This window comes from Protomyces lactucae-debilis (genome assembly GCF_002105105.1).
Source record: "Protomyces lactucae-debilis strain 12-1054 chromosome Unknown BCR37scaffold_15, whole genome shotgun sequence".
Lineage (NCBI taxonomy): Eukaryota > Fungi > Ascomycota > Taphrinomycetes > Taphrinales > Protomycetaceae > Protomyces > Protomyces lactucae-debilis.
Window position 1 is genome coordinate 371,914 of NW_024468007.1, and position 26,156 is coordinate 398,069.

General features: G+C 53.7%; 15 protein-coding genes across 15 annotated transcripts; 9 read left to right on the forward strand and 6 right to left on the reverse strand.

Annotated features, from left to right (window-relative positions):
• Positions 1-219: 219 nt before the first annotated feature.
• Positions 220-1,674, forward strand: BCR37DRAFT_394275 (uncharacterized protein; the record flags this gene model as incomplete). The annotated part of the gene is made up of 1 exon (XM_040871444.1): positions 220-1,674. The coding sequence occupies one exon, from the start codon at positions 220-222 to the stop codon at positions 1,672-1,674; it is 1,455 nt and encodes a 484-aa protein (XP_040723925.1).
• Positions 1,675-1,772: 98 nt separating this feature from the next.
• Positions 1,773-2,888, reverse strand: BCR37DRAFT_96831 (ribosomal protein S2, flavodoxin-like domain-containing protein). Its single transcript, XM_040872553.1, has one exon. It carries the CDS (start codon positions 2,745-2,747, stop codon positions 1,872-1,874), a length of 876 nt encoding a protein of 291 aa, XP_040723926.1. The 5' UTR covers positions 2,748-2,888; the 3' UTR covers positions 1,773-1,871.
• Positions 2,889-2,990: 102 nt separating this feature from the next.
• On the reverse strand, positions 2,991-4,405 carry BCR37DRAFT_381759 (RGS domain-containing protein). Its single transcript, XM_040869753.1, has 3 exons — positions 4,185-4,405; positions 4,103-4,143; positions 2,991-4,061 (listed from the first exon to the last, which is right to left on the reverse strand). Exons 1-3 carry the CDS (start codon positions 4,256-4,258, stop codon positions 3,064-3,066), a joined length of 1,113 nt encoding a protein of 370 aa, XP_040723927.1. The 5' UTR covers positions 4,259-4,405; the 3' UTR covers positions 2,991-3,063.
• Positions 4,068-5,697, reverse strand: BCR37DRAFT_96803 (trans-2-enoyl-CoA reductase-like protein). Its single transcript, XM_040872552.1, has one exon. The coding sequence runs from the start codon at positions 5,633-5,635 to the stop codon at positions 4,517-4,519; it is 1,119 nt and encodes a 372-aa protein (XP_040723928.1). The 5' UTR covers positions 5,636-5,697; the 3' UTR covers positions 4,068-4,516.
• Positions 5,698-5,770: 73 nt separating this feature from the next.
• BCR37DRAFT_349852 (Brix domain-containing protein C4F8.04) lies at positions 5,771-6,679 on the forward strand (the record flags this gene model as incomplete). The annotated part of the gene is made up of 1 exon (XM_040867959.1): positions 5,771-6,679. One exon carries the CDS (start codon positions 5,771-5,773, stop codon positions 6,677-6,679), a length of 909 nt encoding a protein of 302 aa, XP_040723929.1.
• Positions 6,680-6,794: 115 nt separating this feature from the next.
• BCR37DRAFT_394280 (DASH complex subunit Ask1-domain-containing protein) lies at positions 6,795-7,720 on the reverse strand (the record flags this gene model as incomplete). The annotated part of the gene is made up of 2 exons (XM_040871445.1): positions 6,795-6,830; positions 6,875-7,720. The coding sequence occupies 2 exons, from the start codon at positions 7,718-7,720 to the stop codon at positions 6,795-6,797; spliced, it is 882 nt and encodes a 293-aa protein (XP_040723930.1).
• Positions 7,721-7,856: 136 nt separating this feature from the next.
• BCR37DRAFT_394281 (uncharacterized protein) lies at positions 7,857-8,582 on the forward strand (the record flags this gene model as incomplete). The annotated part of the gene is made up of 1 exon (XM_040871446.1): positions 7,857-8,582. One exon carries the CDS (start codon positions 7,857-7,859, stop codon positions 8,580-8,582), a length of 726 nt encoding a protein of 241 aa, XP_040723931.1.
• Positions 8,583-8,767: 185 nt separating this feature from the next.
• Positions 8,768-9,306, forward strand: BCR37DRAFT_349904 (60S ribosomal protein L12; the record flags this gene model as incomplete). Its single annotated transcript, XM_040867964.1, has 2 exons — positions 8,768-9,167; positions 9,209-9,306. The coding sequence occupies 2 exons, from the start codon at positions 8,768-8,770 to the stop codon at positions 9,304-9,306; spliced, it is 498 nt and encodes a 165-aa protein (XP_040723932.1).
• A 199-nt stretch (positions 9,307-9,505) lies between these two features.
• BCR37DRAFT_342207 (uncharacterized protein) lies at positions 9,506-10,624 on the forward strand (the record flags this gene model as incomplete). The annotated part of the gene is made up of 1 exon (XM_040867420.1): positions 9,506-10,624. A coding segment is annotated over one exon (1,119 nt), but the record flags the coding sequence as incomplete, so codon positions are not given.
• Positions 10,625-10,852: 228 nt separating this feature from the next.
• BCR37DRAFT_349740 (uncharacterized protein) lies at positions 10,853-11,274 on the forward strand (the record flags this gene model as incomplete). Its single annotated transcript, XM_040867950.1, has 2 exons — positions 10,853-11,012; positions 11,048-11,274. 2 exons carry the CDS (start codon positions 10,853-10,855, stop codon positions 11,272-11,274), a joined length of 387 nt encoding a protein of 128 aa, XP_040723934.1.
• BCR37DRAFT_381766 (3-isopropylmalate dehydrogenase) lies at positions 11,196-12,420 on the reverse strand. Its single transcript, XM_040869754.1, has 2 exons — positions 12,354-12,420; positions 11,196-12,314 (listed from the first exon to the last, which is right to left on the reverse strand). Exons 1-2 carry the CDS (start codon positions 12,396-12,398, stop codon positions 11,277-11,279), a joined length of 1,083 nt encoding a protein of 360 aa, XP_040723935.1. The 5' UTR covers positions 12,399-12,420; the 3' UTR covers positions 11,196-11,276.
• A 53-nt stretch (positions 12,421-12,473) lies between these two features.
• On the reverse strand, positions 12,474-13,349 carry BCR37DRAFT_339060 (ribosomal L28e protein family-domain-containing protein; the record flags this gene model as incomplete). Its single annotated transcript, XM_040867321.1, has 2 exons — positions 12,474-13,292; positions 13,329-13,349. Coding segments are annotated over 2 exons (840 nt in total), but the record flags the coding sequence as incomplete, so codon positions are not given.
• Positions 13,350-13,771: 422 nt separating this feature from the next.
• BCR37DRAFT_333401 (P-loop containing nucleoside triphosphate hydrolase protein) lies at positions 13,772-14,875 on the forward strand (the record flags this gene model as incomplete). Its single annotated transcript, XM_040867097.1, has 1 exon — positions 13,772-14,875. A coding segment is annotated over one exon (1,104 nt), but the record flags the coding sequence as incomplete, so codon positions are not given.
• Positions 14,876-16,212: 1,337 nt separating this feature from the next.
• On the forward strand, positions 16,213-17,118 carry BCR37DRAFT_394286 (uncharacterized protein; the record flags this gene model as incomplete). The annotated part of the gene is made up of 1 exon (XM_040871447.1): positions 16,213-17,118. One exon carries the CDS (start codon positions 16,213-16,215, stop codon positions 17,116-17,118), a length of 906 nt encoding a protein of 301 aa, XP_040723938.1.
• Positions 17,119-17,710: 592 nt separating this feature from the next.
• Positions 17,711-19,275, forward strand: BCR37DRAFT_388560 (uncharacterized protein; the record flags this gene model as incomplete). The annotated part of the gene is made up of 3 exons (XM_040870638.1): positions 17,711-17,793; positions 17,950-18,173; positions 18,224-19,275. The coding sequence occupies 3 exons, from the start codon at positions 17,711-17,713 to the stop codon at positions 19,273-19,275; spliced, it is 1,359 nt and encodes a 452-aa protein (XP_040723939.1).
• Between the last annotated feature and the right edge of the window lie 6,881 nt (positions 19,276-26,156).

Genomic DNA, 26,156 nt, shown 5'->3' on the forward strand with positions numbered 1-26,156 from the left:
AACACTCACTGCATCTGCTTCAAGGCTTACTGCGACTGAGCCTTCTGCATATACAGTACTTACCACTTGGCCCAGTCGACGGGGGGAGCTCCGCCTGTTATCTACCTTATCGCTTGGCGACACGGAACAAGCGACAGCTCGACATGCTCTGGCGACATTGCGACTCTGAGACACAACTCCGCCTGAGCTGCAACGGCCGGCACTGCTGCTGACCCCTGCATGACCTCTTACCAGGCATCGGCTGTAGCTTCATCGTCGGAGGAGGAGTCTGACGATGATCCGCGTCAAGTGCCGCATAGCATCGGCATCATCCAAACGACCGCCAATCCAGCACTCTTGCCCGCTGCTTTGTTTGAGCGAGAGTCATCTCAGCGGAGTGCCACTTCAACGCCGGCCCTGTCACCGGGTCTGTCTCGAAGGTCAGGGTTCATGATGACTCCTACAGAGAGTGCGGAAGGCGAGGATGATGCCGTGCGAGTCATTACCACGTATTGTCCGCTACAAACACCCACCAGGGAGTATCATCCAGATACCTTGGATTGTATTGCGCAAGCTGCACAAACACTAATTGACCGGGGCGCCGTAGTGATTGTACTGGATACGGGCTATTCGGCACTACAGACAGACCTATCAAGGCGCATTGCAGGGCGGGTCCCTATTGTTGCAACAAGTCTCTTGCAACTCGCTAGTTTGCGCACAGTCATGCCAAGTTGTGGTGTTGTGACACTCGACAGGCAAGGCATCTCGAGTATGAATCTCGCTGCAGTCTTGGCAGACCCAGCTACGCCTGTGATTGGGATGGATCCGTCCAGTACGTGGCGTCAACTACTAGATCCAGAGGAAGAGGATCCCGCGACAGATGAGGCACCCGATGCGCCTGTGACTGACCTGCAAGGGACACCATCTATTCCAATTGCCGGAGGAAGAAGTCAGCCAAGGACACAGCCTGGGTCCTTGTCAATGGGTCGACTGAGTGGTCCCTCACCCTCTATGCAGCTCTTACCGGCGAGTTACTCTTCCACGTTTGCGTCTGTCCGTGCCTTTGATGCAAGAGAACAACCCACCACGTCTACACGAGAGAATGGCGTCTTGCACAAACTTCGTCTTGAGCGGTTGATTGAACGCAATGACCAAGTACTGCTGGACGAGTTGCTGACGGCGTGTAAGGCCATTATTTCACGGTATGGCTGTACGTGCATTATACTTGAAGAACCACGCTTTGCCACGTTCACACGCAGGTTACAAGAAGTGCTTGCAGTGGATGTGCCTGGGACGGTGCTCTATGATGTGGTTGCAACGGTGCAATGGCTCTATGCTGGCTACCGCAGTGCACGTCCCGCTCGTGCTGCGAATGGGCCGATGGCCACATCACGCGCCGGACGCATGACGCCCGGTGTAGCAACAGGGCCTGGTCCAGCACAGGGAGGGATTGCACCGGGTGTGGGTCTTCCCCTGGATGGCAACTATATCGGTGGCAGTAGCAACTTTATTGGAAGGTCACTCTCGCGACGAGCTATCCATACGAGTGCACAGCAGTCGGGTGCTTTGAGTCCCGGTATTGCGAGTCCTGTGCGACCTTCTATACCCCGGTCTCGGTCGATGCGGGAGCAAGTATTGGAGAGGGTGGAGGATGCGAGCATCATTGGCGAGACGATGCCGTTGCCGGATGTATGAGCTCGAGACACTGCACAGGTATAGATAGATCAATGAATTGTTTAGACTATGTAATGAGAAGCTAGATGCCCTGATGAATGTCTTTTATGCAAGTTGCGATGAAAAGCAAAAGAGGGAGCGTCACCTGTGCGAGAGAAGCAGAGGGAGTGGGTCCCTGGGTCATCCATATATTTCCCATGTCCATGTCCTAAGGGTGTTTATGCCCAGTCGTCGGTCGGCTGGGGTTCAGCGGACCAGTCGTCAGCAGCAGCTGCGTTCCAGTCGGGCTGTTCACCGCCAGCCTGACCAGCAGTGGCCACAGCAGCAACACCGGCATCGACACCGCCAGTAGCGACGACGTTGGCGCCATCGGTAGCCCAGTCAGGTTCAGCGGGTGTAGCACCCGTAGCGGCCTCGAGGGCCTTGACATCCTCCTGGTCCTGCTCCTCAGCGGCAACCTCTTCAGGGTCACGGTAGAAGTACAAGTCGACCATGACAGACCAAGGTTGGGTGCGGTTGGGGATGGTGCCACGGAGACGGAGGACCTCACGGGCAAGCAAGTACCAGATGAGACCGATGGAGTGACGTCCCTTGTTGTTGGTGGGGATGGCGATGTCGACGTGGGCGAGCGGGGAGTCGGTGTCACAAAGGGCAATGACGGGGATGTTGACGTACGATGCCTCCTTGATGGCCTGAGCATCGGTACGTGGGTCCGTCACGATGATGAGACGTGGCTCCTTGAAGGAACGGGTGATGTAGTTGGTGAAGTTACCGGGAGTGAAGCGACCGGCGATGGCAGAAGCACCTGTATGTGCTGCGTACTTGAGTACGGCACGCTGTCCGTAGGGACGAGCGGAGATGGCACAGACATCAGCTGGGTTCTCGATGGTAGCAATGACACGAGCAGCAAGGACAATCTTCTCCCATGTCTTGCCGATGTTGATGATGTTGACTCCGTCCTGGCGACGCTGGTGGATGTAGGGTGTCATGCGGGTGTTTGCGTTCTTTGCACCGATGTGTGCCTGTGCGGCGAGGAGCATCTGGACTGTCTCCTGGTCGACATCGAAGGCTGCTGGGAGTTTAGAGGAGGACATGGTGTGGATGTGGATGGTGGATTACTTCTCTAGTCTAGGTTTACTTGTGTTCTGCCTGAATTTGTGGACTGACTGTGGACTGCACTGTGACTGACTTCTGAGTTCTGACTCTGCCTAACTCTGAATTGTGGACTGGCGGCTGACTGACTCTGGCTGACTTCTGACTTCTGAACTGTGGACTGACTCTGACTGACTGGATATTTATTCTTGAGCCCAGGAAGCAGTCCCAGCTACTCACAAATATATAGACAGAGACACGAGAGAGGCATAGACTACAGGAGAGACATAGAAGGGAGTAAGAGAGAAAGGGAAAGGGCTACAGCCGGATAGACGGCACAGCAGCAAACAACGCCGTCAAAATCCCAGCCAGCAACAGCGCAAGGAACAGCACCCACAGCGCACGCTTGAACAGCAGGGAACGCACATACGGCTCCTTGATCCGCAGGAAGGAACAGAACGTAGACTCAGAGACACCCAGCATCGCCAAGATCGCATCCAACTCATACTGATACGCCAGGCAGCAGTACGTACCCACAAAGAAGGGCAGCAGCACCCACACCCGCGTCACGCGGCTAAAGTCCAAAAACACAAGGGAGAAGCCCGTCCATAGCCCACCCAGCAGGGCAAGCAGGCCCACCAGTAATCGTAGCACAGCACTCAGCGGCACCAAGTTGCCCAGTGCTTTAGATCGTAGGAATCCAGGAAAGGCCTCACGCTCCATGGCCTGGAAAATGTAGTCGCGCGCCTCATCAAACACCTCCGGATCATCGCGCCCATCCACCTCAATGGCCGTAGCAATCCCACGTGTGATGTGCGGCGGCAGGGCAATCTCTCGCTCGGAGCCTTGAATCAAGTAGGCATACAAGATGCGCTCAGCAGAGGCCCGGATATCGCGTCGGTTGATGGTGTGATTGGGCGACTCGCCTGCCAAATTGCCATCAGACAAGTAGGAATTTCTGTTTTGCTTGTAGTCATAGCCCGTATCGGAGTAGTCTGACATGGCATCGTGCCTCCGGTCCTCCAAATCATCGTACGCTTCTTCATGCTGCTTGCCATCGCGCACCCTTTTCTCTTCCTGGCGACTGTTACTACGCAGCCAGGGCGAGACATGTGGGTCTTCAGGCTCATTGAAATTTCCCATCTCCGTGATGAGCTCGTTGCCAGATAAGCGCGAGCGGCTACGTGGCAGACCAGAGTCTTGCATGCCGTGTGTCAAGTCATCAGGCGTGGCCACCAGAACAGATCGGCGCAATTCACGCACATAGAGACGACAGAGCGCAAGATGCTGCGAGATGTCCAGGAAGCAATCGAGGTCTAAGCTGTTAGCGGGGTCAACTGTATAGATTCGGGCATACAGTCGACACTGCGTTGCTGGTCGCGCATGTAGATGTAGAAGCTGCGGTTAGCATGGAACATGACAGCATCAGAGCCTCCTACCTGTACAGATCGACGGGCGCCTGGGTACGACGCGCGAGGACTTCAATTAAAGTAGGCAGGCGCTGCTTGTCCATAGTTGTGTTTTTGCGATTGGATGATGGATGGAAGAATGAGTAAAGAGCGTGTGCGTGACAATCTCCTGGCCTGCTTCTGTCTTTGCTCCCTTCTGCGGGCCTTGGTCGTTGTGCGTGTTGGGTGTCTTGGTGCTTGTTGTTTCTTTCTCCTGCGCAGGAAACGAGAAATGGGAGACAGCCAGGGGATCAAATATGATCAAATATTGGGCTGCTCTGTACTTGGCTACTCTATAGCTACCGGTACAAAGAGCAGATCAGCTAGTAATCGATGCACAGCACCTGCTTCTGACTCTTGTTCTCCAGTGCACCCCGGAAAACAGCCAGAGCCTCGGCATCACTTTGCCCCGGCTCCCACCAGTTCAACTTGGCAGCTGGACTTCGGAACTGGCCCTCCCACATCCAGTCAAAGATGACTTCCAGCATCTCCTGGCGCTCATCTGGATGTCTGTCGTTCCACGGAGACACCCAAAAGCCATGGAAGCAGAAATCCTTGAAAATCAGCATCGACGCGGGAATCTTGAGGGGCTGCTTGGCCATCGCGCCATAGGTGACGATATGCGCTCCTTCAGTCAGTTGTCGGCACATGTTGATGGCATTGACTCCACCGACGCAGTTCAATGCAAGTGTCACAGGCTCGTCCTGAAAGTGTTCTCTCTTGAGCTGCTTCATAAAGTCCTTGTCTGACAGCTGGGTCTCTGTGATGACGAGCGTAGCCCCGAGATCTAGCAACTGCTGCTTCACTTCATCACTGCCAGGGCGATCCCGAATGATATTCAGACTCTTGTAGCCCCAGATGCGGCCCATTTGAATAGCAGACTGGCCCACTGCACTATTCGCTCCATTCTGCACCCACCAAGAACCCTTTTGTAGCTTTGCAAAGTCCTGCAGCATACGATATGCAGTGCATGGATTGATGCTGACTGTGGCAACATCCACAGGCGAGAGGCCTTCCGCTTTGACGGGCAGCAAATCATCTTCCTTGGCAAGTGCATGTGTCCGCCAAGTACCAAATGTCGTTCGCCGCATGATGGCCCATTGACCAAGCTGCCATTTCATCGACATGTGTTGCTTACCTGTGCCAATGACTTCAACGAGTCCTTCATTCCCACCGACTGCAGCTGGCCGAGGAGTTTTGAACTTGTCTGTGAAGGCAGGCCGTTTGGGATACACCCCTTCAATCTGATTCAAGTCTGCTGGATTGATGGGCGATGCAAGAAAGCGTACCAGGAGCTCATCGTCTTGTGGTTTAGGTAGCTCGTAGTTGTGCACTTCCAGGACTTTAGCTGGATCGCCGTGTTCACTATAGACGATAGCTCTGCTCGTCAGGGAGCGGCAGCAGCAAGCAGGTTTTGACAGGAGACTTTTTCTGAGCAACATGAGTGATCTGTACCTGCTTCAAGAGGCTGCTTGAGTACGTCTTGAGGTCTTCGTGGGAGATTTCAAAAAAGTTGACACAAAAACAAGACACCCGACAACGAAGGTACCTCTTCAACTGTCTCTCTCTCTGCTAGCATGACCAAGAATAAGCTCATCCGCAGCGACAACTACAATGATCGCAAGCATAGACTGGGCAAGGAAAAATCGCTCCTCCGGCGTGAGCGGGCCAAGCTCGAGGAGCAGGATCCCACGCTGCGTGTACGTCGGCAGCAAGCCCATGTCCCAGAGACGGTAGACATGAAGCGTCGATTCGACCCATCACGGCGGAGTGACCTTGTCGGGCAGCAAGTCCAAACAGACTCCAATTTGGTGCTCAAGGAGGAAGATGAGGCCGCAAAAGCGCAAGAGGAGGTGAAGCAAATGACAGAGGGCAAGCGCACACTCATTACAACGTCGCCGAACCCTACAAAGATCTCCTACCACTTCATGACAGTCCTGCAGAGCATATTTCCGCTGTCAGATACCATCAGGCGCGGTACAGGCAAATATACCATCCCAGAGATTGCCAAATTTGCGTCAAATCGCGGCTACAGCAACTTGATTGTCGTGAATGAAGACAGGAAGGAAGTCAATGCCATCAGCTTCATCAAGCTGCCAGGCGGTCCCACTGCCTACTTCACCATCACATCGCTACAGCTGCGGCAGCTCGCCACACACACAACACACCACCCAGAACTCATCCTGCAGAATTTTACAACTGCATTGGGTCAGAGTATTGCAAGCATCTTCCAGTCTCTTGTCCCGACCGTGCCGCAAATACAGGGAAGACAAACATTGACGCTGCACAATTCGCGCGATTTCATCTTCTTCCGGCGGCATCGATACTTGTTTGCTGGTGCAGGTGATAAAGTTCGCTTGCAAGAGATTGGCCCGCGCTTCACCTTGAAATGTCGCGAGGTCATGAGCGGTGTAGCACGCGGAGGCGAACTCGTCTGGGAGTCCAATGCTGGTCTTGAGTCGGATAGGAAGCGTCTCTTCTTGTAATCTTCTCTAGAAAGCCCAATCCTCAGACTGCGATGCTTGCCAGGCGTCAAGGTTGCCACCGCCGCGTTTGCCCACAGGTGTTGCATCTTCCTCAAAGAGCCGTCTGTTGCTGGCACTATCCGCTAAACTGCCACCGACGTGACTCGGTAGACTAGATAGGTCATCAGCGCCGGCCGTTCTTAAGATATCGTTGACCATATGGCGTGCAGCTTCCTTGGCTGGTGTCCGCAGTAGCTTGGAGGGAGGCAGGGAGAAGGCCATGGTGACGGGAGGCGATGCTTGTCCCATGCTGGAAACATCATCGTCCATGTCATCGTACCGCCCACTTCGCGCATTATCAGTCAGCGACATGCGACCCACATCCCTGCTGAGATGCGGACTATCGATGGGTGATGTGCTGTGGTAAATGCTCTTGAGTGGCGTGGCCTGGACGCGCCAGTTTGTGTCTAGCACGCGATGAAGCAGCTTGTCTTGCCGTTTGGAGGTCGACTTGCCCGTCATGGGTGTCGCCTCTTTATAGTACGATGGCGAACCAGTCGGTGTTGATGATTCGTCTTGCTCTTGGTGCAGTCCCTCTGGCGCTGAGCCTGGTGATGAAGTGGTCAAATCGACTGCATGCCGCAACGGTGTCTGCAGCTCGAGACGCGACTCAAACTCATCTGACGCGCGTCTTGAGTCTTCCTCTCCAGTGAGATCCAGCGGACTTTGTGCAGTCGCGTTGCCAGACCTGTTGTGGGCGATCGGTGTACGACGCGTCTCTTCATGGTCGAGCATGGACGCGTCTTGAGGTGATCCATCGTAGTACTCGCCTGGTGTCTCGACATAGCCAGAGACAGTGACACTGGCACTTTGTTCAAAGAATTCCTTCCAGAACTTTGCGTGCTGCCAGACTCCTGCGCTGTGTTCTGCATACTGTTCGACGATGGGTAGGATGCTGGCGGTGATGATGCGGTGTGAAGCGGCGAAACTGCCGTCGATGGAGTAGAGGAGTTGGGTGATGCTCTGTTCAAGCCGTTCTAGGCGTTCCAGGTCGGAGGCCATGGCTGCGACGCGTCTGTGTCCCTTGCGGTGCGTTGTTGATGTTCTTGGTCGTCGTCGTCGCGTCAAGAAGAAATCCTCGATGAACCAGGTCAAGTAGTCTACTTCCTACAAAACCAGGTCTACTGCTTCTACAGACATGGCCGCACGCAGGGTGCTCAAGGACTACATCCCAGGCAAGATCGGATACGCACCAGGCTTTCTCCCGCAAAGAAGTAGCGCAGTCAGGCAGCCAAAACCACTTCCTCTGCCTGAAAAGACAAGCCCTGCCCCCAAGAAGGAGTTCAAGTCCAATGCAGCCTATGCAGTATGGAAGCGGGAGATGGCAGAGAAGCGCAGGGGATACATGGTCGCGCATCTGGAGCATACCCAAGCGCAGATCCCCATCAAGGCCGCCCAGGACAGAGCAAAGATGCTCGAGGGACGGGCAAAGCGAGAAGAAGCCCTGACAAAGCCTATCAGTGAGGCAGAGCGGCTAAGTCTGCCGTCGATTGAGGCGACACTCGCACAAGAGTACCCCATACTAGACACTGGCAAGGAGGAAAGAGCAGCGCGGCGGCGGAGCAATCGACAGGTCAAGGCGCAGATGGAAACGGAGGACAGGCTTGCAGATTTGATTGACATTCACCACGCAGCAGAAGGGTATGCGTGTACGATGCAGCAGCTGGACACGATGCTGGATACCTGCTTCACGACGACCTCCGTTGCACCTATGCCGAAGCACACGATGGCGACCTTGAAGAATAATCTGCTGCTGTCATCGACACGGGCGCAAATGGAAGAGCAGCTGCTGGGGACGGCGGCGGGAGGCAAGCCAGGCATTGCAGAGGTGCTTCCGCTCCTCCACAAGCAATCCCAGCCATAGGGCCGCACAGGGCCACGGTGTAACTGTGCTTTTGTAGATTCCAGTTCGCAGTCACGGCGCCCAAATTTGAGATTTTCCTGCAGCGACTCGACCTGACCCGCAAGACATCCACCTAAGCAGCGTCGCTCTCCCTTACAAGAGAGTCGTGGTAGTCCGAAGCAAAGGCAGAGCACTCAAGTTTTACAATGGCGCCCAAAGTAGACCCCAACGAGATCAAAATCATCCACCTGCGTGCCCAGGGAGGTGAGGTCGGTTCGTCCGCCTCGCTCGCTCCCAAGATTGGTCCGCTCGGTCTGTCTCCCAAGAAGGTGGGAGAGGACATTGCCAAGGCCACCCAGGAGTGGAAGGGTCTGCGCGTTACTGTGCGTTTGACCATCCAGAACAGACAGGCTGCCGTCTCGGTGGTGCCTTCTGCCTCTTCCCTGGTCATCAAGGCCCTCAAGGAGCCTCCCCGAGACCGCAAGAAGGAGAAGAACATCAAGCACTCTGGTAACATCTCGCTCGACGAGGTCGTCGAGATTGCACGCAAGATGCAGTTCAAGTCCATGGCCAAGGACCTTCAAGGAACTGTCCTTGAGATTCTCGGTATGTGCATTGTGCTTCTTGCTTCTTGGCTAACACTTCAGGCACATCCTTCTCTGTTGGCTGCACCGTCGATGGACGCAACCCCAAGGAGCTTGGCGACGACATCAAGGCTGGCGAGGTTTCCATCCCATCCGAGTAGACGTTGTCCTTCTGCTTCATATCATACCATTGCATACCCCATCCTCATCCTTCCCGTGTCCTCTGACCCTCTCATCTGTCCACGGCCTGCCATAGTCCATACATAAGCACCCGACAGCAGCTTCCTGACCACTTTTCACTTTTCAACGCGACGACCACGACGACTTGAGCCTCCCACCACCCCGGCACAGATGGGCCTCAGGCGCCTGCTCGGCCGGATACACAGCGCAGCCAAGCGTACGACCGCCTATGGCAACATTACCTTCTCCATTGACCCGCGAGACACACTCAACGCCCTTCGCTCACACTCCTGGCGCATCATTGACGCGCAGTGGGTCTTCCTCTTCGCGCTCGCGGCATTCGCACTCAGCATCGCAGACGCGCGCGTCCTCTTCAAGGTCGGCTTCTGTGTGGCCATCAGTACGCTTCTGCTTGTGCCGGTCCTCTCGCAGTTCTTCCTGCCCTTCATGCCCGTTGCTTGCTGGCTCGTCTTCTTCTTCTCATGCCGCTTCATCCCTGCATCTTACAGGCCGCCCATCTCTGTACGCGTCCTGCCAGCGCTGGAGAACATTCTCTACGGTGCCAACCTCTCCAATATCCTCGCAAAGCACACCAACACTGTTCTCGACGTGCTTGCATGGCTACCGTACGGTGTCATCCACTATGCAGGCCCTTTCCTATGCGCTGCGTTTCTCTTCTTCTTTGGCCCTCCAGAGACAGTTCCAGTCTTTTCGATGGCCTTTGGATATATGAACATCATTGGCGTCCTCATTCAAATTGCCTTTCCCTGCTCACCACCTTGGTATGAGAACTTGTATGGTCTGGCTCCAGCGCACTATGGCATGCAAGGCTCACCAGGAGGTCTCGCGCGCATTGATACACTGTTTGGAGGCAACACCTACACGGGTACATTCACCGCTTCGCCCATGGTCTTTGGAGCGTTTCCATCGCTTCACTCTGGCAGCGCCACGATTGAGGCCCTCTTCCTGGCACACGTCTTCCCTAAAGCTACTCCCTACTTTTACGGCTACGTCTTGTGGATCTGGTGGAGTACCATGTACTTGACACACCACTACTTTGTCGACCTCATTGGTGGGAGCATCCTCGCAGCGAGTTGCTTCTACGTGGCGCACCGCAATTTCTTGCCGCAGCTACAGCCAGAAAAGCTGACGCGCTTTGAGTATGAAGACTCTGTACGGGGTCACATGAGTGAGAGTGATGGCTTTGCCCGGCTGCCGCTCGCTGATGATTTGGAAGCTGGCAGAGAACAAGCCTGGGCCTTGGGCAGCGTCTCGAGCAGTAGTGGACACACAACGCCTGTGAGCAGCACGAGCGGTACTGGCAGTGGGTATGGCTGGCCTGGCGATGGCAACGGACGTCTCTCTCTCGAGCGAACAGGCACACCCTCGCCCATCAAACCGCAACGGAAGCCGAGCAAGAAGAAGCAGGCGCTCGAGTAGACGATTCACAGCATTCTGGCATAATAATTTTGTAACATCACACAGCGCGTATAGAAGACTTTGACCACTCATACTGGCTGGCTCAGCATGGTGAGGCTCAAGAACCGCTACATCCTCTTTGAAGTGCTACATCCATCTACTGAAGTGCTCAGTATCTCTCAAAGACAGCTCGTGGATATGCTCAGAGACGAAGTGGCTCTCAACTTCGGAAAGCATGGCAGCGGCCTCTTGGCTTCTAGTCTACATTGTAAGCACTTGCTCGCCGTGCTTTACTGATGACAGTGAAATACTACTCTAGCATGACTGGACGCGGCATCTTGCAAGCTGACAGAGCTCATTATAGACTGGCTTGGGCGGCTCTCACCTACCTCAAATTGCCAGGCCAACATCGCGTGTCCAATGAAGCAATCGGTCCAGTCATCAAAGTACTTGGCATCTCCGGGACGATCCGCAAGGCAGAGGAGCGTCTCATTTCCGTGGATCAGCATCAGCTTTTTATTCAAGGCTAAGTCTACAAGCCGAGGATCCTCTTGGTCTCGGTGCAAATGGCAGTACCAATCTCTGATGTGCTATGCGTGCCCTGCAAGTCTCGTGTACGCATTTCCATACCACCGAGTACCTTGTCCTCCAGCACAAGTCGCACTGCTTCACGAATAGCGGCAGCTTCTTTGTGCAAGCTGAATGTAAGCTCAAACATCATGGCCACGGACAAGATGGTGCCCACAGGATTAGCAATGCCCTTGCCAGCAATATCGGGTGCGCTACCATGGATGGGCTCATACAAACCCTTGCAGGGAGGAGCACCAGCGATACTGGCAGATGGCATCACACCCAATGTGCCCGGCACAGCAGAGAGACAGTCGGAGATGATGTCGCCCATGAGGTTCTCTGTCACGCAAATGCCGTTGAACTTGGTTGGGTTCAACACAACCATCATGGCGGCCGAGTCGACGAGGTGATGACCGTTAAAGGCTACATCCGGGAATTCTTCCTGGCGAATGCGGTCCACTGTCTGTCGCCAAAGTCGCGAGGTAGCCAATACATTAGCCTTGTCGATAGACAGAAGTGGACGTTTCTCATCCTGGGCCATCTTGGCAGCCACGCGAACGATCCGCTCAATTTCCGAGAGATGGTATGGCCACTCGTCCATAGCATACTTGCCATCATGCTCTGAAGCTTCGTGCTTTGCGCCAAAGTAGGCTCCGCCGCACAGCTCACGAACAACCGTCACGTCTGTTCCTTTTGTCTTGTCCTCCTTGAGTGGCGACAGCTTACGCAGGCCTTCTGCAGGGAAGGAGCATGGGCGGATATTGGCAAAGACATCGAGCTTTGAGCGCAGTTTCAATAAGCCTTGTTCAGGTCGTACTTTGCCTGTGCCCCATTTTGGACCACCCACGGCGCCCATGAGGATGGCATCTGCATCGAGAGCCTGCTGGAGCACCTCGTCAGTGAGAGATGTCCCATGTGCATCGATGGAGCAGCCGCCAAAGAGTGCGGTCGTTGTCTTGAACTGCGGAAAGAGCGCGAGGATCTTTTGTGCCTCGGCCACCTGTCTGTCAGCTATGCCTGTTGTCTACAGACAGCATACCACGTCCGGGCCGATGCCGTCGCCAGGCAGGAGCAGGATATTCATGATGTTGACAGATGGTTGCTCGTCGTCGCTACAAATTTGCTAAAATGCCGTCTGCAGCTGCTGGGCCTGCACCGGCTCCTGCTCCTCCTCATACTCAATCTCGACACGCTTCGAGGCCCGCTTGTCCTGCGGTGCCTTTCGCTTCTTGCTCTTCTTGGCCTCGTCTTCTTCGCTGCTGCCGTCCTCGCTCTCGCTGCCAGACGCACTGCCACCAGCTGCATCCTCCTCTGCCCACCAATCTTCGATGTCAGACTCACCGTCGCTCTCCTCCACGAACGCCGTCTCGCCCTCGAGCTCGAGTTCCTCTTCCATCTCTGCAGCGTCTGTATCGTCTTGCAAGCCAGTCTTTGCATTGAGGAAGCGTTGCCAGACATCTTCATTGACATTCAATGGCATCTCGCCATAGACACCCGATTTGAGCCGCTCAATCAGCTCCTTCTCGATCGACTTTTCGAGCTTGGCCGCAACCAGCGCCTTGCGTTCCCGGGCGGCCTCACGCTTGGTCTGCTTTGGCTTGATTGGAATCAACTTGACCTGCGGCGCCATGGCCAACTTGCGCGACTTGATGAGGTACTGGGTCAGCTTTGTTAGGCGCTGCTTGCACTTGTGCGAGTTGAAGTTGGGCCAGTACTGCAGCTTCTCGTCAATGAGCTTGAGTGCCTCTGTGTAGTTTTTCGGCAGACGAATACGCTCCCAGAGCTTGGCCGGCATATGCGCGCGCTCCACTGTCTTCATGTAGAGGTAGAGCTTGCCATCCTTCTCCCTGACGGTCGCATAGCGCGAGTTGGCGAGCGGGCAGGACTGCCTGCTGCAGAGACCGGAGACATTGTACTCGTTGCGGCAGAAGTTTTGCTCTGTTGACTTGACTTTGTATGAGCAGAATTGTTGATTGATCTGGAATTAGCAGGATCGTAAGAGGGAGATACATACACACTGCCAGATGATCTCGTCCGACATGGCGAAGCTTCAGCAGTGGGTGGTGGTGCTGGAGCTGAAAAAGTTGAAATTTTGAAATTTTGAAAATTGATTCTGCGCTCGACGACCAGCTCTCGGTCTCTAGACGCCTGTAGCTGGCTCTCTTCTTGCTGCTTTACTGCTTCTCTCGCTGTTAGGATTCTCTGATGGCTGCAATACCTCGTAAGCGTGGTCATCAGCATTTGCTTGATACCTTTCATGAACGCGAGCAAGCTCCAACCAAAGCTCCTGCACAGACAACTCCTGTCGAGACTGGTGCAGGTCTCGTACCAGTCCCTCAACCTGCCGCACGCAGAGTCAAGAGACAGCAAGTTGCTTCTCGAGCGGGTCTGCCTAGCTTCTTGCAACACCCAAAACTCGTGCCGCCATCGCTTTCGGTGCCTTTTGCTGACCTTGCACTCACGCCAAGACTGCAAGAGAACCTGGCAAAGCACGGCTTCACAGACGCCTTTGCAGTACAAGCTGCTTTACTGCCTGTTCTTCTAGAGCGTCAACTGCCAGAAGATCGTCAAGATGTCCTCGTTTCTGCGCCTACAGGCTCCGGCAAAACCATCACTTATGCTCTGCCCATTCTGCAGGTTCTACACACGCGACGCATCACTGCCTTGCGCGCACTCATCATTGTACCAACACGCGAACTTGTACACCAAGTACAAGAGACCTTTGAGCTTCTCAATACAAAAGTGGGGCTCAAAATCCAGTCGCTCTCGTCAGCAAGGACTCTGCGAGCAGAGCAAACGCTGCTCGTCCGTGACGGCAGCCGGGTCGACATATTGGTATGTACACCAGGTCGACTTGTGGATCATTTGCAAGCAACACCGGGCTTCTCATTACAGCACCTGCGCTTCTTGGTCATCGACGAGGGTGACCGACTGCTCAACCAGTCTTTTCATGACTGGGCAAACAAGATCGAGGCTGCTTTACCTCGACATACAAAGTCACTACAGGCTTGTAGTATGGAACGTTGTCAGAAGCTCATCTTTTCAGCAACAATGAACGGCGACCCTGGCTTGCTTGCACAACTCCACCTCACCAAGCCCGTCCTCTACAATGTCAGGGAGGATGCAGAGAAGTTTTCCCTTCCGGCGACCTTGACAGAGTATTTTGTGAATGCGCCAAGCGATACTCCCAAACCCCTTGTGCTCTTGCATGTTCTGAAGCGACTGGGCATTGAAAAAGCCATCGTTTTCACCAATAGCACCGAGTCGGCTCAACGCCTCGCCAAGCTCATTGCGCCATTCATCTCCTGCCAAGCCTTTACATCTATTCAAACATCAAGTGCTCGGCAAGGATTGCTCAAACAATTCAATGATGGCGCCGTGCAAGTGCTGGTCGCATCAGATCTCATTTCGCGAGGCCTCGATACAACAACACCTGTGGTCATCAACTATGCATCGTCTATCCCGGCTCGACAGTATGTGCATCGAGTCGGACGTACAGCGCGTGCTGGCAATAAGGGTCTTGCCATCTCCATCGTTGAGCCCGAGGAGGCCAAGTTTTGGTGGACTCAGATTGGATCAGGGGGCAAAATTTCACGCGGCGAGCTCGCTGTGCAGCGTGTCACGCTCTTCAAGAAACGCGAGGGCGATCTGATAGACCCGGTTGATTTGCTACCCATTGATGAGCTTGCGCTTGGGAAGCAGTATGAAGAGGTGCTCAGAACGCTGCAAGACTAGCCGGGTTCATTTTGCGACATGGTTGAAGGCTGATGTCAAGTGCATGTCGGCTCGTAAAGATATCGGTGAGGCCTGCAAGTAGGCAGTCCAGCTCACGGCGAGTCTCAGCGATGCTATTGGTGGTGCCTCTCGACTTGACTTTGCACAAGTCTTCACGGTGCACTCTGATGCATCTTGCGCGCCGCAAGCAAATCAATAGGGCAGTCGCTGCTTTGCTTGGCAATGCAGCAGGCAAGACGCTCGTGCCTATCGAGAGCAGACAGGTACAGCTGCTACTGTACAGAGCTGCTGCCCTCGGCTGTATAAGCGTCTGATGGCAATTGGAACGCCCCTAAGCACGAATGATGAATGACGCTGGTGGCTCGTCACCGATGCAACATGCCTGCGCAAGATGTCATGTGAATGTGGCCAAGTTCATGCTTAGATCAAGCAGCGAAATGCAGACAACCTCGAAGTTGACGGGAAGAAGCCAGTGCAGCCGGGGAATGCCGAGACATAGGTATATACCTAGTCACATGACATGCGCCATTCATCAAGGATACAAGTCGGACCTTGGGCCCGTTGGCTGATGGAGCAGGTGTTCTAATTTGTCACAAGAAAAGGTCGCTTGACTGCAGACATCGTACAAGCAATGCTTGTATCGATGCTCGTATCGACTTGCTGCGAGGGCACAGGCAAGTCAAGGACCCTGCCTTGATGCAGCTGTCACTTCGAAATCGCGGCATATGCGTCATTTTGGTTTCGGGACTATGGCGAGGCTTCACGAAATTGTGCAAAGGTATCAAGGACAAAATCCGACGCATCTTGCGAGGAGCTGCTTACGGGCGTATCGCCGTAGGTCAGCGGAATCATACAAACCAGACGCAAGAAGATCTTGAGCAGGGCATCTTGATGCAGGGCTTGCAATACCTTTGAGGCCGAGGAGAAGGATGTTCGCTTCGTTGTACTGATAGACTTTTGCAATTAGACGCCTTTGATGGCCTTTGACCTAGCGTAATGAAAGCTATGAAGCGTGCTGACGATAAGTAGAAGCCAGCTATGCCGTCATTTGTCGAAAGTCATCCTGGGGGTCAACCGCTGTATGACGGTAAATGACATGATTACAAGATTTCGCTCAGCAAGCTCACCACGAACGCAGTAAAGCAGACAACAACAACTATACAATGTCTGAAGAACGGTTGCCACCTTACGAACTCTCCTTTTCTCATGAGGCTGATGCTCCAAGCTATGATTCTGATAGCAATTTCGTCGCAACTCGAACATCTGATCCAGATGCGACGGCCAGCTTGGGCAACGTCACGGCGACATGCAAAGCACTAGATCCCTGCTCAGCTTCGGGCAGACCATACTATCTCATTCTTCCGAAAAGCTATGTCGCTCCTGTCTTCCAACATGGAAAGCCGCAGTCGTCGTGGCTTTTGACGACGCTCCGGCAATATTGCTGCACTACAATAGAGAATAGGCACTATCGCCTCCAATTCTCAGTGAAACCCTTCTGCCTGACTCAAGAAGGCATCACATTAGATGTCGGTTACCTACGAAGCGATTCGCCTCGACCATGCCCTGGAGACACTTCTCCCTTCAGCCCGTACGAGATGACGTTACAGTTTGTTCCGGTCTTCTTGCAGCCTCGCCCTGAATGCTACAGACGCGAGCTGTTATACAGGGGCTCAGGTGTGTCCAAAGATCGCGGTCGTTACACAACTGGCGGTCCAAAGTACATCTTTCATGCAAGCCAAATTGAGACGTACACAGATGATCGCAAGCTTTGTGTGGAGGACCTGGGATGGACCTACAAGCCCACGCATAAATGGAAGGAGAACCTGCTGGCTTTCAAAGTCATTGCTCAACTAGCCCTTCTGCCCATGGACATACGAGACACGCGTGCAGCTCGGACCGTGGCGGTCGAGCTCACTGTCCTGGGCGACATGTTCTTCGATCCAGGTGAGCACGATTCCAGTCCGGTCACTTCTTGTTCAAAAGACGGTCACTCTACGCTGAGTATGGCTTTTGCACGGGACGGTGACCTACATGTCAGCCTAGAGGTCGACAATGCCTTCTTCCGCTAATTGTGGACCATTTTTATAACATGCGACCGGCACGCTTGATCGATTCGATGCGCCATCTATACAGAGCTATATTTATGCCGGCTGTGCATAAGTCCACAGAAGTCTTCATCATGCCACCACCCTTGCCGCTACCGCTTGTGTGCACCATCAATCAGCTAGTATAGGCATTGCTACCATTGACGAGAAGACCACATCGATAGCCTTATCCGACTGCTTTGATACGACACACCCGAGAGACTACGAGAATCATTTGTATGTCCTATCTCAGCATATTTTACATTCATCGCTACAACTCTCCATTCAAAGCCTCTTGCATGACATCGCAGGTCTCTATTGAATATTGAGAACGAGCCTTAAGCCTGTTCGGCGGCCACGGAGCATTGTTCTGACGTGTACTTGAGCATATGCACTTGAGCAAGGTTGGAAGACTAGGTACGCAGGATGTTTCAAACTTCTTCACGAGGCATTTGTCGTGTACAGTCATTTGTTGACTAGCTATAAAAATTCTTTGATGCAGGCAAAGTTCCTTGCCCACCAACCCAGCAAGTCCTCCCTCATGCCATAATTTTCCAAGCATCAAAGGTTTCGCATCATGCACATCGGCCTGCAGTCTGCCGTACAGTCGACCATGCTGCTCCTTTTACAGGTTCTCACTGCGTACATTGCCACGTACAGGTAAGGTATTCATGCCTTGCAGGCTGTGATATACCTGGACTCTCACTGCCCGCTGTCGCTGGCTTTGTCACTACGCGATCATCCGATCCTGTTGATGCATCCTTGTGCATATGGGGCCTCTAAATATGCAGCAGTACCTTCACATTCTATGTACAGCGATGTCTACGCCTGTCTCGCTTGGCTACCTGTGCTGATTGAAAGTCTCTTTCTTGTAGACTACGAGAAGTCCTGCAGCTTGTGCCAGGCGTGGCATTCATCCAGCAGCACCCGCATGCTTCCTGCTCAAAATCAGTATCCTCGTCCTCCCTCGAGCTTTCTTGACCCTAGCTGCTCCCTCCTCCCTCCTCCCTCACCAGCCCACACTCTTTCTACATCATCAAGTACATTAACCCTGCCTTCGTTTGGATACAGCATATGATCCCGCTCCTAGCCACCACAGAGCTCGCAGAAGGCTATGTTCGAATTGCTCTAGGCAATGTTCAAGTACAGCCTCTTTCGCCATGGCGACTGCGTATCATCCTGGAGGGTATTCGTGCGATAGTTGCGTCGATCAAAGCAGACCAGGTGGACTACATCAACACCTCTATCCGCATCACCCTACTGCCACTTGTCGCAGGATCAGCCAGCAACTGTCCACCACTGTCTACACTTCTCGGGTTCGCTTCCGTCGATGCAGACCTCGACAGCACCACCAACGTTTCAATGACTGATGGGACGGAAGCAAGCTTAGGGTTGAAGCTAAGCAAATCACCGGTCGAAGCAGCCCTTAAGACCAGCAGAACTACGACTGCAAGCTATACCCCGGATGCGCAACTGCGTGCTGTCATTCTGCCGCATCGAGCAACCTGGATACTGCCGTGCACACTTCCAAGGCACAAGTACGAAGTGGGTATCGACAGCCTCACAGTCGATTGGCTCGGTGGAAAGCAAGGTCCCATCGATGGATTCGCCCTGCGGATCGATCAAGTGGTAGCGAAGAACCGCCTTTTATCGAGCTTTGAGACCAAGCTCCATTCTCTCGAGCTCCACCTCATCTACAGAGAGACTGCTTTACAAGACACGGTGGTTGTCGACGCTGACCATCAACAGTCTACAGCAGACGACCAAGAACCACGGAGATCAGTTGAAAACTTTCTGCTCTACTCGAATGTCAATCAGCGAAAGCAAAAGATCGGACCCTGGGCGCAGGCTTTGGACGTACAAGCCACCTCGACTCTCAGCAAAGTCGCATGGTACCCTACAGTACATCAAGTCAAGGACCCTGCCTTGATGCAGCTGTCACTTCGGAATCGCGGCATATGCGTCATTTTGGGACTATGGCGAGGCTTCACGAAATTGTGCAAAGGTATCAAGGACAAAATCCGACGCATCTTGCGAGGAGCTGCTTACGGGCGTATCGCCGTAGGTCAGCGGAATCATACAAACCAGACGCAAGAAGATCGTGAGCAGGGCATCTTGATGCAGGGCTTGCAATACCTTTGAGGCCGAGGAGAAGGATGTTCGCTTCGTTGTACCGATAGACTTTTGCAATTAGACGCCTTTGATGGCCTTTGACCTAGCGTAATGAAAGCTATGAAGCGTGCTGACGATAAGTAGAAGCCAGCTATGCCGTCATTTGTCGAAAGTCATCCTGGGGGTCAACCGCTGTATGACGGTAAATGACATGATTACAAGATTTCGCTCAGCAAGCTCACCACGAACGCAGTAAAGCAGACAACAACAACTATACAATGTCTGAAGAACGGTTGCCACCTTACGAACTCTCCTTTTCTCATGAGGCTGATGCTCCAAGCTATGATTCTGATAGCAATTTCGTCGCAACTCGAACATCTGATCCAGATGCGACGGCCAGCTTGGGCAACGTCACGGCGACATGCAAAGCACTAGATCCCTGCTCAGCTTCGGGCAGACCATACTATCTCATTCTTCCGAAAAGCTATGTCGCTCCTGTCTTCCAACATGGAAAGCCGCAGTCGTCGTGGCTTTTGACGACGCTCCGGCAATATTGCTGCACTACAATAGAGAATAGGCACTATCGCCTCCAATTCTCAGTGAAACCCTTCTGCCTGACTCAAGAAGGCATCACATTAGATGTCGGTTACCTACGAAGCGATTCGCCTCGACCATGCCCTGGAGACACTTCTCCCTTCAGCCCGTACGAGATGACGTTATAGTTTGTTCCGGTCTTCTTGCAGCCTCGCCCTGAATGCTACAGACGCGAGCTGTTATACAGGGGCTCAGTGTGACGAAGGGCGAACAGGACAGGACGAATGCTTGTGCTGAAGACAGGACTTGGGCGAGATGTAGGGGACAAGAATAGAAATTGTAAACTAAGGAACAAGACAGCGGAAGGCTGCCTACTTATGTCTACCAGGTACCAGCATGAGAGCGGATGGCGATGATGGGGATGGAGCCCACGGGAGCCGACTCTCAGCAGGAGAACAGTGAAAGAAGAGGGGAAGCGAGATTGCATGAGCCCAGTGGAGATGTCCGAGCTGCGAGATAAGGAAGAGACAGAACAAGGGACGACGTGGTAGACGTCGTCGACGAGTAAGAGAGCGAGTAAGGACAACGTGACAGAGCGTTGCCGGAAGCGAGGAAGCTAGGCGCGGGACGATAGGCAACGTGCTGAGGTGATAAGCGTCGTTGAATGGCGGAAGGTAGAAGAGCCGCGATGAGTTGCTAGAGCATGTGGTGCGGGAAAGTCGGATGCGAGGTTTAAGGCTGCGTGTTCGTTACAGAACCTCCTCCTCCAGGCGCTGCGTCTCGAAGTGCACTTGGTCGAGTGGGTAGCTTGACGTAGGATGGGACAGCAGCATCGGGGTTGCGGAGATGGAAGTCGTGAACAAGAATCGGAGCATTCTGGTAGGCCTCACGAGCAGGGATCCACTCGTCCTCATCGTGTGGGAAGCCTTCGTAGTGGATTTTGTATTGGAAGCCGCTACCGCGTGGTTGAATAGCCATGATTTCATCGTAGATCCATTCCAGGTTGTTGCCGACGACGATAGGCTCGGGAGCTTCTTGAGGTCGCTCCAGGTAGGCCTTGCCGAGGGACTCTGGTGATTGATGAGGAGACAAGAGGCTAGAGTGGAACACATTGTGTATTCGCATCGAGGCAGGAAGACGGAGTTGGAAGGCTCGGTCGTGGATTGTGTCGGTAATGGGAAAAGGACCGAGATTCTTGTGCGAGAATTTGCCTTGTTTCTGCAATGCTTGGACGTTCTTGGCGTTGAGCCAGACTTTCTGGCCGAGCTCGAAGGGAGGAGCTTCAAGACGATGACGATCAGCGAAGGCCTTTTGAGCAGCTTGAGCGTCTTCGAGATGATCCTTGAGTTCTTGTTGAACAAGCTTGAGACGTTGAGACATGTCGTAGCTAGTAGCATTGCGAGAATCGGTAGTGGCATCGAAGCGTAGACCAGACCGAGGATGGTAAGAATAATTGGCAAAGAAGGGTGTTGTCTTGATGGACGCATGAACCGAGTTGTTGTAGGCAAATTCGGCTCTTGGCAAGAGCTTGACCCAATTGTCTTGATCGGCGTTGGTGAAGCACCGAAGGTATTGTTCGAGGGTGGAATTTGTTCGCTCTGTCTGACCATCTGTTTGAGGGTGATAGGCAGTAGACAGATGTGCTTTGACAGCAGGGTCGAAGTGACCAAGGAACGCTTTCCAGAACGAGGAGACGAAGACAGAGCCACGATCGGAGACAATATCGAGTGGCATGCCATGGTGAGTGAAGATTCTGTCCATGAACAATGCTGCGAAGCCTGCTGCGTCGGTGGCCTCATGGTAAGGAATGAAGTGAGCCATTTTGGTGAGGCGATCGACGACAACAAGAATAGAATCGAAAGAGTCCGAAGGTGGAAGCTTGACGATGAAGTCTAGCGAGATAGAGGACCATGGAGTCTCTGGAACAGGCAGAGGCTGGAGCAGGCCATAAGGCTTGTGGCGCGAGACCTTGGCGCGAGCACACGTATCGCAAGTTGCGACGTAATCGTGGATGTAAGCACGCATTGACGGCCAATAGTACTGCCGAGAGACAAGGTCGAGAGTCTTGGCGACACCCCAATGACCGGAGATAAGCGAGTCATGATGTTGCTGGAGAATAGCCAGCTTCAGAGGAGCATCAGATGGGACGTACACACGGTCTTTGTAGAAGAGAAGACCGTTGTCGAGAGAAAAAGGCTGGTCAGCAGTGAGATGGGATGCATCAGAAGGTGCTGGCGAGGAGGAACGACTTGGCGACGGAGAAGATGGACGGCTTGACGTCGAAGGAGGCTGCTGAAGTGCGTCGAGAGCGTCTTGCACCAGTGGATCAGCGGAATACGCGGCAATGATGCGAGCGCGGAAGTCGTTGTCTGGGGAATTGGGAGCAGACGGCACAGAGGTGACTTGCCTTGAAGTTGGCGAAGTCCGAAGAGTAACAGGAGCAAGTGACAATTGACCTGGCTTGAAGAAAGTCATCGTGCGAGTTGATTTGCGATCCCCCTCGGAAGGCCGGAGGTCCTCGCGACGGCTTAGTGCATCAGGTTTGCCTTGTTGAGCACCAGGTCGATAGACGATGTTGTAGTTGAACCTGGACATGAAGAGGGACCAGCGTACTTGACGTGAACTGAGAAGTCGGTTCGTGTTGAAGTACTCCAAATTCTTGTGGTCGGTGAAGACAGTGATGGCATGTGCAGAGCCCTCCAGATAGTGGCGCCATGCTTTGAAGCAATCAAGAATTGCCAACAACTCCTTGTCGTAGATTGGGTAGTTGCTTTCTGGAGGCGAGAAGGTGCGGCTGTGGAAAGCCACGGGTCGAAGGATCCCGTTTGTATCGGCTTGGGACATGACACAGCCAAGTGCAAAGTCGCTGGCGTCAATCTCAATGACCACTGGCTTATCTGCGTCAAAATGAACGAGGATAGGGGCAGAAGAAAACAATGATTTGAGCTGAGTGAATGCCGCGGTAGCTTGATCGTTCCAAAGGAACACTTTGGTCGCCTTGCTTGTGAGAGCGTAGAGCGGCTTGACAATCTTGCTGTAGTTGGAGATGAAGCGACGGTAGTAGTTGGCGAAACCACAAAACACTTGGACGTCGTGGACTGACTTTGGTTGAGGCCAATTGATGATGGCGTTGACCTTGACGGGGTCCATTGCAATGCCGGTGGGAGACACGACATAACCAAGAAATTCGATCGTGTCGACGTCGAAGACGCATTTTTCCGCTTTGACGAAGAGATTGTGCTCGTCGAGAACCTTGAGAACTGATAGAACATGTTCAGTGTGCTCGTCCTGCGTTTGGGAGTAGATGAGGATGTCATCAAGATAGCAGACGGCGAATTTGTCGAGGAAAGGTTGAAGCACAGTGTTCATCAACGTCTGGAAAGAAGCGGGAGCGTTGGTAAGTCCAAAAGGCATAACGTTGTACTCGTAGTGCCCGTAACGAGTCTTGAATGCGGTCTTCCATTCATCTCCCGGCGCAATACGCAGTAAGTTGTATGCGCCGCGGAGGTCAAGCTTGGTGAAAATCTTTGCATGGTGCAATTGATCCAAGGTTTCAGAGATGAGAGGAAGAGGAGCCCGATTCTTGACGGTGATGGCATTGAGGCCGCGATAGTCGATACAGAGACGCAGAGACCCGTCCTTCTTTTTGACAAAAAGGGCAGATGCGCCAGCTGGACTTTCGGAAACAGAGATATTGCCGAGCTTGAGCTGTTCGTCCAAGTATTCCTTGAGGATTTTCAGTTCCTCTGCACTCATGGGATAAAGCGCCGTCGAAGGAGGCGAGGTGCTCGGGAACAAAGGAATCTTGTGATCGTAAGCAGCATTATCGGGAAGGCGGGCAGCCTGAATCTTCGAGAAGATGCGGAGAAGGACGTGATATTTGTCCGGTATCGCGCGTAGCAGGTCTGGCTCGACGTCGGAGTAGATGTCGGCGAGATCGATGTGGAGAACATCGTGAGTTTTTGCTAGCCGGGCGAAAGACTTGAGCGACACCATGTGGATCTGCATGACGTTGGCATTGACTGGAGGAGCGGCATCGTGTTGGACAGGCGATTGATTGATGTGCGCCTTGCACGAGGCCGGGAACTGGACTGTGGACGCAGACCAGTCGATAACAGGATTGTGCTTCGCAAGCCAAGTGGTGCCAAGAATGAGATCGTAGCCGGAGAGCTCGGCAACGACGAAGTGGTGGCATTCTTGGTGGTTACCAATGGTCATGCGAAGGGGAGACGTGAATTGGGAGGCAGACTCGAGTTCCTTGCCCGTAAAGCCTTTCAGCGGGATTGCGCTGTCAAGGGTCACGGTCGGGAATCGGCCTCGGGCCACACAAGCTGCGCTGATGAAGCAACTTGTTGCACCGGAATCTAGGAGGGCAAACGTGTCAAGGGAACTATCACCATGGGAGATGGTAACAGGCAAGACACTTTGCGGATGAGACGAGAGAGGAGGCAGAGAGATGGAGAAAAGACAGAGATTTGCGCTATCGTCTACAACAGACAAAAGCGAAGGCGCGTGAGGGTCCTGAATGGCCCGGTCCCAGGAGTGCCCTACTGGTTCCTGCCGGGTCCATTTGGGGACTGCCGAGGCTTTTTTGGACACTTGTCTTGCCAGTGACCTGCTCCACCACAGTAAACGCAAAGGTCGTCCCGGATGCGTTGTTCTTTTCGCGCTCGCCTCTGAGCGGGAGTCAAGGGCCGGAATGTGGCGGAGTCGATTTCCATCGGCTGAGGCGCCTGCGACGTCGAGGCAACAGGGCGAAGGCGCTGCTGCAGAGGTTGATAGGGGTGGTCGCGTTTTGCGACTCTGGCGAGGTCCGCAGTGGAATTGTTCAAGCGCCTTGCGAGATTCTCGCGCTTCTGGATACGCGACTCCACCTTGACAACCTGCTGCGCTAAGGCCGCGTAGTTGTTGTCGACCACCTCGTCGAGCTTGAAGAGGGCCTCGGTGAACTTCTCGTTGAGTGTGCCGAGAAGCATGTCGCACTTGGTCTCCTCAGTGATATTCAAGACCAGAGTGAGACGCTCGAACTCGGCCAGGTGGACGCTGACGGAGGTCTCCTTTCCTTGCTTGAGGGTGGCGAGCTGCTTCTTTGAATCTGATACGGGATCGCGGACTGCAAAGGACTGGATGAGGGCGTCGAGAACTGCATTGGCATCTGGCAGTCCAGGAAACGAGATGAGGCCAGTTGTGGGGTCCGCCACTGCACGCGCGTCGCGCCACTTCGCCGCATCGCCTTGGAGGAGTTGGAGAATCCAGGCGATGGCTATGCCCTCATTTGGGAAGAGGTAAGGGCAGGCCTGCATCTTGAGGCGACAGGATGCGGCGAAGTTGCGCACGTCTTGACCAAGAAGATCGGCGTCGAAGGGTTTAGGGTCCGCGATCTTGACGGCAGTCTTGGCCCAGTTGGCTGCTGGTGTGGGTGCAGGGACGGGTGGTGAGGCGGCTGCTGAGGCGGTAGCAGCTGCGGCGAAGGCCTCGAGCTGTGCAATGCGCTGCATCATGGTCTCTTGCATAGCAAGAAGAGCTTGGCGAGAGGGAAGCCCGTCGGCCTGAGGCGAAGGCACATCAGACTGGGCGGAAGGTACGTCGGGGACTGACGACATACTGGAGTGCCTGTACAAGCTTTGTTGAGTTTACAAAGTGTGACGAAGGGCGAACAGGACAGGACGAATGCTTGTGCTGAAGACAGGACTTGGGCGAGATGTAGGGGACAAGAATAGAAATTGTAAACTAAGGAACAAGACAGCGGAAGGCTGCCTACTTATGTCTACCAGGTACCAGCATGAGAGCGGATGGCGAGGATGGGGATGGAGCCCACGGGAGCCGACTCTCAGCAGGAGAACAGTGAAAGAAGAGGGGAAGCGAGATTGCATGAGCCCAGTGGAGATGTCCGAGCTGCGAGATAAGGAAGAGACAGAACAAGGGACGACGTGGTAGACGTCGTCGACGAGTAAGAGAGCGAGTAAGGACAACGTGACAGAGCGTTGCCGGAAGCGAGGAAGCTAGGCGCGGGACGATAGGCAACGTGCTGAGATGATAAGCGTCGTTGAATGGCGGAAGGTAGAAGAGCCGCGATGAGTTGCTAGAGCATGTGGTGCGGGAAAGTCGGATGCGAGGTTTAAGGCTGCGTGTTCGTTACAGTTTAAGGCTGCGTGTTCGTTACAGCTTAGACGGCGACGATTATTTGCTGTCGAGACTGTCATGCTGATGGACCAATAGTCAGGTCTTCAATTGCATCACAAGCACCGTCTGTGGAACAAAGGTAAGATTGATAGATATGCTGCTTATGAAAGGGAGGGTTAGGGTTAGGGTTAGGGTTAGGGTTAGGGTTAGGGTTAGGGTTTAGGGTTAGGGTTAGGGTTAGGGTTTAGGGTTAG

Coding starts and splice junctions, on each gene's coding strand:
- BCR37DRAFT_96831 (XM_040872553.1), bottom strand. CDS start 2,747: ATGTCCTCCTCTAAACTCCCAGCAGCCTTCGATGTCGACCAGGAGACA.
- BCR37DRAFT_381759 (XM_040869753.1), bottom strand. CDS start 4,258: ATGGACAAGCAGCGCCTGCCTACTTTAATTGAAGTCCTCGCGCGTCGT. Junction 4,144..4,184: donor GCGCCCGTCGATCTGTACAG/GTAGGAGGCTCT, acceptor TGCTAACCGCAG/CTTCTACATCTACATGCGCG. Junction 4,062..4,102: donor CCAGCAACGCAGTGTCGACT/GTATGCCCGAAT, acceptor CTAACAGCTTAG/ACCTCGATTGCTTCCTGGAC.
- BCR37DRAFT_96803 (XM_040872552.1), bottom strand. CDS start 5,635: ATGTTGCTCAGAAAAAGTCTCCTGTCAAAACCTGCTTGCTGCTGCCGC.
- BCR37DRAFT_381766 (XM_040869754.1), bottom strand. CDS start 12,398: ATGAATATCCTGCTCCTGCCTGGCGACGGCATCGGCCCGGACGTG. Junction 12,315..12,353: donor ACGGCATCGGCCCGGACGTG/GTATGCTGTCTG, acceptor GCTGACAGACAG/GTGGCCGAGGCACAAAAGAT.